Source organism: Rosa chinensis, chromosome 1 (genome assembly GCF_002994745.2).
Source record: "Rosa chinensis cultivar Old Blush chromosome 1, RchiOBHm-V2, whole genome shotgun sequence".
NCBI lineage: Eukaryota > Viridiplantae > Streptophyta > Magnoliopsida > Rosales > Rosaceae > Rosa > Rosa chinensis.
The window spans coordinates 41,940,718-41,949,336 of NC_037088.1; the positions used below are offsets into that span (position 1 = coordinate 41,940,718).

At 37.9% G+C, this 8,619-nt stretch overlaps 1 protein-coding gene across 2 annotated transcripts; it reads left to right on the forward strand.

The window, feature by feature from the left end:
- The first annotated feature begins 1,791 nt into the window (after positions 1-1,791).
- Positions 1,792-4,074, forward strand: LOC112182744 (zinc finger protein ZAT1). Of its 2 annotated transcripts, XM_040512657.1 has the most exons (2): positions 1,792-2,028; positions 2,263-4,073. In XM_040512657.1, exon 2 carries the CDS (start codon positions 2,335-2,337, stop codon positions 3,757-3,759), a length of 1,425 nt encoding a protein of 474 aa, XP_040368591.1. In that variant the 5' UTR covers positions 1,792-2,028; positions 2,263-2,334; the 3' UTR covers positions 3,760-4,073. The 2 variants fall into 2 exon arrangements, with proteins under 2 accessions (XP_040368591.1, XP_024177050.1); XM_024321282.2 differs by lacking the exon at positions 1,792-2,028 and having other exon boundaries at positions 2,077-4,074.
- The last annotated feature ends 4,545 nt before the right edge of the window (positions 4,075-8,619 follow it).

Sequence of the window (8,619 nt, forward strand, 5' to 3'; positions counted from 1 at the left end):
AATCAAAACTCTTAGGCTATGTTTGGTTGGTGGAAAGGAAATGAATCAATTTCCTTTCCCATGGGAAAGTGAATCCGGAGGGGAGGGGAGGGAATGAATTTCCTCCACTTTTTCCCTTCATTTGGGAAACACTTTCCCTTCCGATGGCTGTCCCAAACACAGGAAAGAAAAGTGTTTCCTTTCCCAATGCCAATTTTCCGGGAAACAAACATGGCCTTAGTTTACAGATGCTTCCTTGCTTTAAATGTAACTTCAGGCAGTTTCTATCATACAATTTATGATTAATAGACTATCGAACTTTATCTTAGAGCTTTAATTTGCAGGTAAGGTGCAGCTAAGTTGGTCAAGTATAAGAGTTGCTTCACCTAGGCTGAACCAAGCGTGTTGTTTGCTTAATCACTCTCACTAGCTACTCACGGCCAGTTCTTTCTGTGAATATGCTTTGAATCAAAGCAAAAACAAAGTGAATCATATTGATTAAAGACTAAACGCACTTCACTTATGAAAGCAATGTCTTTGCTTAACTAGGAGATCACTGACTAATTGAAACAGTTAGTGCACCTACATAGACCCACAAGTAGTGTTGAGATCTCAACTATTGAGGAAGCAAGTCTAAAAGATAAAAAGGGACAAATAAAACTCAAAAAGCCGTTTGTTCCATGATTTATTGGAATGCTATAAATAATAAAGTTGAGAAAATCATTCATGCATAATGGTTAATTATTTGATTTCTTACTCAAACTAACTTTAAGCCAAGTGAGACGTTTTCATAAATTATGTTTTTTCTTTTTTCTGTTTTTAACTTTAACAAAGAGTTAGAAGATCACACAACTCAAATGCATAATACTATATAATAGTTTTGAGAAAGTGTAGCATGTTTGCAATCACACTTTTTTTTTTTTTTTTGTTAAGCTAATGTAAGATCATAGACTCGTTTCTAACACATTAAAATCTTTTGTTTTGTCAATATGAAGCTACCTAATTAACTTTTTCTCAAGGAAAACAGCAGATTTAAAATAGTTAGACGAGGGTATGTATGTGGATGTGAGTTAGTTTTTTTTTTTTTTTTCAAAAACTAGTAGTTGATGACCGTGTGTCTGTGTAGATTAATGAGTTGGAAGTTCAGTTGAATAATTGATACTCTAACCGACACTCAGAACAAGCTCAAAGATCCTAATAATACTCCAAGCATAAATAATTTATAGATAAAAATTCGTTTCTTCATTGGCTCCATCTTTTTTTTTTTTAATTTTTTGTAAAAGATGATCAAAGAGTTTCACTCCTGCCCCCATATGGTGATTCGAACTCATGACTTCGTACATAGGTAGTGGGTGCTCTAATCACTGAGCTAACACCACTTCGTCCTTTATTGACTCCATCTATCTGTGGATTGAAATATATATATATATATATATATATATATATATAAACTCTAGAAAATGAAATTATATATCTAGTCAACTATCAGTACGGTTTTGATGAACAAAAATTATCCGTACAGTATGTATAGAATTTACGTGAGGAATATTCTGTCTTTGGATATATCAAAAATAGAACGAAAGTAGGTTAATAAATAAAAAATTATCTATAATTAATGATAATTACTTATAATGTGTGGAAAAAGCTGCTCGAACCAACCGACAGACAAGGAGAAGCATTGGCTTTGTTTCTTGGCTTGCAATTGAAGCGATATGAATAGGTATATGGCAGTTAGAACCACTAAACTCCCTTCTCTATAGAGAGAGAGCCTTACCTTCTATCTCTCTCACTACTCCTTCACTCCCTCACTCCCTCACTATATGTTTCTCCCAGAAACACACACGTGGATATGTACGGAGAGACTCGAACGGAGATGTACGTATGGTCTGGATGTACGGGCGTCCATCCCTTGTATTAAGCTTTTGACCCTCCGGCGGCGCCACCACAATAGCAGAAAGAGTCTCTCACCTCCCACTTGTCGCCACCAGCTCACTTTCTCATCCACCAAATTCAATCCGAGCCAACACTTCAACTAAAAACCAGGACTCAGTAAGCCTAGCCTCTTATTTTTTTTTTTTTTTTTTTTTTTACCCCACAACACCTCTAACACTTCAAACAATCAAAGTCCTCTCACCCTTCTGCATACCTCTCCTGCATATATACCTACCCTCTCTTTCTTTCTCCATCCTTTTTTTTCTTTTTTCTTTTTTTAATTTTTATTTTATTTTCTGGTCTTATGTGAATTCGGCCTTGTAAATTTTCATGGCTCTGATTGTTGACCAGCAATCAAACTTCAAACACTTCTGTAAAATCTGCAAGAAAGGATTCGGGTGTGGAAGAGCGCTGGGAGGGCACATGAGGGCGCATGGAATCGGCGATGAGAGCGGCCAGATTGACGACGACGACGACCCGCCCAGCGATTGGGAGGACAAAATCGGCGGAGGCAACAACGTGCCTTCTACCAACAACAAATGCATGTACGCCTTAAGAACAAACCCTAATCGCTTGAAGACTTGCCGGAATTGCGAAAATTGTGGCAAGGAGTTCTTATCCTGGAAATCATTTCTCGAACACGGAAAATGCAGTAGCTCCATCGATGCAGCGGAGTCTTTGGTCTCATCACCGGATTACGAAGACGACAGGAGAGGGTGCAGCGGGTGGTCTAAAAGAAAGAGATCCTTGAGAGCAAAAGTGGGTACGTTTGGTAATTCACATTGCCCATCAAGTGAGGAAGAAGATCTAGCCAACTGCTTAATGATGTTATCTAATGCAACCGTTGATCCTATGGAAGCTGAACCAGAAGAATCTTGTGCTTCAGCTAGCAAAGAAGAAGAACGAATTCGAAACCCTATGAATAATTATATGGCTCCGATTTCCCGTGGGGTGGTCGTAGACAACAACAAGGCAAAAGGGATCGCTAATAAAGGTTTGTTCGAATGCAAAGCATGCAAGAAAGTTTTTAATTCTCATCAAGCCTTGGGTGGTCATAGGGCCAGCCACAAGAAGGTTAAGGGCTGCTTTGCTGCCCGCCTCGACCACCTCGAAGATAGTATGGCAGACGACGACGTTATTACCCACGAAGAGTTCTTCCCTTCGAAACCAAACTCAAGTTTACAGTTCGACCACGGGTCTAATGGCCCATCGTCAGCCTATACCTCCAAGAGAAAATCGAAGGTGCACGAGTGCTCCATATGCCACCGGATTTTCTCTTCGGGGCAGGCGTTGGGCGGGCACAAGCGGTGTCATTGGATCACGTCTAACGCAGCCCCGGACACGTCCACTTTGGCCAAGTTCCATGAGTTTCAAGAAAGCATGGAGCAGCAAATGATGAACCAACAAAGGCCTAAGTTTGATACCACTTCTGATCCACTCGATCTCAAGCTTGATCTAAACCTTCCCGCTCCCGCTGCGGATGAGAATGGCGGAGGAGGAGGAAGAAGAGATCGTCCGATTACAAATCCAAATCCATCAAGCCTAGAGGTGTCTACAGATTTTTTTTTACAGTCTTGGGTGGGGACAAAAGAGGAGGACAATCTCCATCATCGTCTTCACTCCCACAACCAAATTGACAACGACAACAACATTATTAACAACGACGAATATAATGTTGATAACAACAATAATAGCAGTGGCTCAATGCAGAATGTGGTGGATGAAGCAGACAGTAAGGTAAAGTTAGCAAAGCTAAGTGAACTAAAGGATATCAACACAAGTGGGAGTTCCTCGCCATGGTTGCAAGTGGGGCTTGGTTCAACAACTAATGTTGCAGCTGACCCGTAATTATTTTGATCATGTCAAGGACTGTGAGATTTTCTAATTTCTCTCACTCTCTTTTTCTTCTTTATATATTTTGTACGTATTAATCAAGAAACTGTAATTATCAACTCGACAAGCTCATCATATATAGTCCCCATATATATTCTTGTTACAAATGTACTTACTTTTTTCAATGTACATTTTTTTTTTTTTTGGGTCATCAGGAACCCTACATTTATCTGTTCCAGCAGAGAGAAAAACAAGGTAATTAAGTGCACTAGCTATCACTGGATCAGAGTACTTATATTCCACTTCGGGTTCAGGCATGTTATAATTTTGTTGTATTCAAATGATATTTCCTATTACATAATTATCTTGTTGATCGAAAAAGCTTCAAAGTCATTGTTATTTTGGATTTTTGTGTGTGTTTGTGTAACGCAATTCAACTACGTATACCACACACTGCTTAGGATTTCCTAGAGAAGAAGATAACTTTCCAGAGTAAAACTTAACTGGGATAAATTGTGATGGATCCTGTGAAGCAGCGTTGCAAGTGATCCTATGTTTCGTACAATACTGTGAATATTATCTCCCTAACTAATGAATTTGGAGAACTGGACATGGTTTGTAGTCCATAATCAAATCGTTTGTTAGAAAATGTCTCTACGCGTCAGAATTGTTTGAGAGCTAGCTTTATGATTGACAAAACTTTCCTATTCACTTGTGACTTGTGCTAAACTACCAGATGATCCTAACTGTATATATTAGTCAAACTGGTTTTGATCAGCAAAACTACGAACATAATTGAAGCCTGCGAACAATTTGTTCTTGTTTTCAACGCGCTTATTCAAAGTCAGTTAGTAGATCCACTTTGGTATAATTTTAGTATTAGAACGAACATCCTTAATTAAGGTTTAGGGTTTGGTACACTTAAGAGATACCATGAAGAGCTCCGGATTTTGAATACATTTTATTCATGCATGTATATAATATGTGTATAGTATTCTAATTTTCATTGCACCTGACACACACTAACCCAATATTACATGTCGGTAGATTGTGAATTTACGATGCACGTTATAACATGTCTTTTTACATGATCAATTGTTCCGATTGGTAGGTTCAACAAGAGATCGAACATTGAACATATATATATGATTAACATTAATTAGAATCAACTTACTAAGCAGATCACTAAGTTGCAGAGACTACTAATCAGTTAGCTGCATATGCTTATCCAGAAAAGGAAAAGCTAGCTCCACTTGTGCTTTACCCCAACTGCTTTGTGGAAAGGTCTAGCTAATAACCACTGTCCTCCTCTAGTCTCTTCAACCACAGACGAGTTAATCTCAACACACTTGGTAAGAAATCCATGCGCACCATATTTTAAACGTGCAACCAATATATATTATATATAAGCTCACATGGGAAATTCATGATTTTTCTTTAATTTCTAGAGCTTAATCATTAAAGACTTAGTAACCAATAGAACACTCTACCCTACCTGGTGCTTGTTAAAATACATTATTTTAGTGGAGAAGACTCTTATAATTATCTCAGGAAATTCTGTTAATGCAACTTGGGATATAGGCACTATGTCCCCTCATGTATTCTGCGGTTTCATTAATCAAGATTTGAGGGCAGCCGCACTGGACCTTATTTAAAAAATAAAGATTTTTCTCACTACTTTTAATTTATTTTTTCAATCCTTCCTTTGATGCTATGACCAAGTACTTGCTTCTTCGTCTTCTTCAAGTTCAAACCCAGACTTTTTCAGCTCCTCATCAAAAACCAATCAAGCTTTAACACAATTGAAAGAAACCAAATTGAGATTTTCACATATTAACACAAACTCAATTGAGATTTTCACATATTAATAGGAACCCACTGAGATTTCGCACATTAACAGAAACTCAATTGAGGTTTAACATAATTGAAAGAACATAAGTTAAGAGGGGGAGTTGCTAGTGTTGCGGTCAGCCGAGAAGTTCTGATCATCGTCATCGTAGTTGGTCCTCGGGGCGTTGCTGCGTTGGTGTTGAAGAAGCGAGAAACATAGGGAGCGTCATGTGCTCGTCGTCTTCATCATAATCCCAAATTCAATCATCCCAGACAAAACCAAACCACCTCCCATGAAGCCTAGCAGTCTCTAACAAAACCTAAGCCTACCTCTTCATCTTCTTACAGTGCAGCCAGAGATCTCCGGCAATGAAGAATTGAAAGAGGCGCAGGAGAGGGAGAGAGAGAGAGAGAGATTGGCAATAGCAAAGGAAAAGTGAACTTTAGAAGGAAAATGAAAATTAAATTTATTGTAGAACATTAGATATGACATTATACACGTGTCATAATCTACCTGAAAGCTTAGGTAGCTCAGGTAAGAAGGTAGCTCATGAGAGGATTTGTTCCCATAACTCAATGGGTCCAATCTTGGAATGGAATCAACCTAGGAAAACTGCATGCCACTGCTCAGAAGTTAGAAGCATGACTTTTTCAATAGGAACACTTCACGACCACCTTTTATAAAGTAAACATACCATCATAATGAAAAATAAGCCATTTTCATTAAGGAATCGATGGATGAACTATTATTTAACATTTATGATTTCTTGCTCGTGAAAATGCCAAATTATCTTATATATGTGCATCATTTCTTGCTCATCGAAACGGTTGTGAGGCCGCCTACTTAGGTAGATAGATTCTATGAACTTTGGTTGTGCATGCATGTGAGGTATATCTGTGTAGCCAGTACAAGTTTGTTCATACCATGTACAAATGGTACACGAACCAAAAAACTCCTAGTAAAAGTTTATGTTGAGAGTGTACTAATTGAGACTTAGGGTTCAAAAGATTCCATTTACAAGTTTGGAATCAATATCAACAATATTTTCGGGGCCTTGGTAGTACTCCTTGTCATTTAATGGAATCAGTCAATTTAATGAACTTTCTGGGCTAAAAGATAGCCGGATCCTCTCAATGCAAGAAGGATTGGAAATTCTTAATCTATTATATAATCTCCATAAGAGCTTTAGGAAGATGTATTGTATTTGGATTTGTGCAGACTTCTTTTAAATGACAGACTTTTTGAAAAGTCCACATAATATTTGAAAAGTTGATAGACTGCTATTGATTTCTTAAAATCTTTTATTTTAGCAACAGACTTTTTGTTGATTCATGAAAATCTATATATTTTATTATGAATGACTTCTATAGATTTCCTAGCAAGTAAAAAAAATAAAAACAAAAAACAAAACTAATGTAGCCCAAATGCAAAACAAGATAATAACTCATTCCCTCTTCAATGGTCAAGTATCTTCTAGTAGAACTTGACTCAAATGAGTAATTATTACTCTATTTAGCTAGTTTGTTCACATTTCTAATCTCCCATCAACATAACAATACAATATAGATTACTTGATGTTTATAGTTAATTCTCATCAATTTTGTTTTCACCGATTAACATATATCATACCAATATTGGTCAATGTCTTGATCTTTTTTTTTTTGAAAGGGTATTGATTTCATTAGATTGAATAGCCATAAGCAAAGGGCTAGAGTCTAACATGCACTTGAATAGGAAACAGATAAATCCCGAACTCTATCAAACAAATGCAAACTCATTACAGATCTGTTTTGAGCTCACTATAGCAACGAGCTTATAGTACAAAGAACAACTCCGTGTCTTCTAGGGCAAAATCATCTTCTAACCTCCAATTAGCCAATCACGCCATTGTGGTACCAACAGAATGCCATTTCCTAGCAAAACAAATAGAAGCAACTCCTTGTCCATAAGCCGCTTAGGGTGCACTTACCATTCAAGATATTTACCAACTCCAATAGAAGCCCTAATCTGAATAGATAGGCACTTGCAGACCGTAAATCGACCTAAGCCCAAGAAGGTCTAATTCTTAGGCCAGGCCATCCCAATCCACTAAGTAATAAGCGAGGGCGGCAATACAGCCTCCTGCAAAGCCCATAGATCAGGCCCAAGTAGCCCATATGTGAGTCTAGGCCCAAACCCACACACAAACAACCCTAGCAGGAACATAGGCCGTCTCCTGCCATGCCTCCACTGCCAGCAAGACTTCCGACGGGCGTCCCTTCCACAGCATCATTCGCCGCCCGGTTCAAGATTTGGCCACAACCGAGACCACCACAGTCAAGCCCCGTCCAAGCCGGAACCACCAAAGACTAGATCTGTTGTGTCGGGCTCCTCCCCACCGACCGGATGTTACTAGCGTATACAACGCCAATCACCTACCGATTAGAATCAGGAAACCTCCACCTAAATTCCGATCACCAAGCGCACCGAGAAAACAACCAGTACAAAATCGAAACTCAATATCCACATGTCACGAGCGCTAGAAGACCGTCGAACACTTGACGGAAGTCCTCTCTGTGCTCGACCAAACCCTAGGAGAGGAGAGCGCCGCTAGTAAAATAAGAACAAGTATTGACATTATTGAAACTTACTAAAATAAAAAGAGTAGACATGAATATAATGTCTTGATCTATTATCAATCAATTGAAATTCAATTGTTAAAACTTTCTTTGAACTATAATATAAATTCAAATCGATGAGAATAATTAACAAGACAAAATTTAGTTTAATTTTGATAGCAACACTATTCAAGGTTTTAGGGGTAGACCACAATATTTGGGTTTTAGAGTTTCATAAATTATTTTTGTTGCTATTAGGGTTCTAAGTATCACAATTGAAAAACAAAAAAATCACATTCAACAACTACAATGAACATGTTGGGTATAAAAAAACGTTGAGATGATGGAGGACCAATTTAATTCAGAGAGAAGGACTTTGATAGACTTTTTCAAATCTTTAGTTTGGTGACTAGAAAATTATTGAAGTTTGGTATGTATAGTTAACAC

Coding starts and splice junctions, on each gene's coding strand:
- LOC112182744 (XM_024321282.2), top strand. CDS start 2,242: ATGGCTCTGATTGTTGACCAGCAATCAAACTTCAAACACTTCTGTAAA.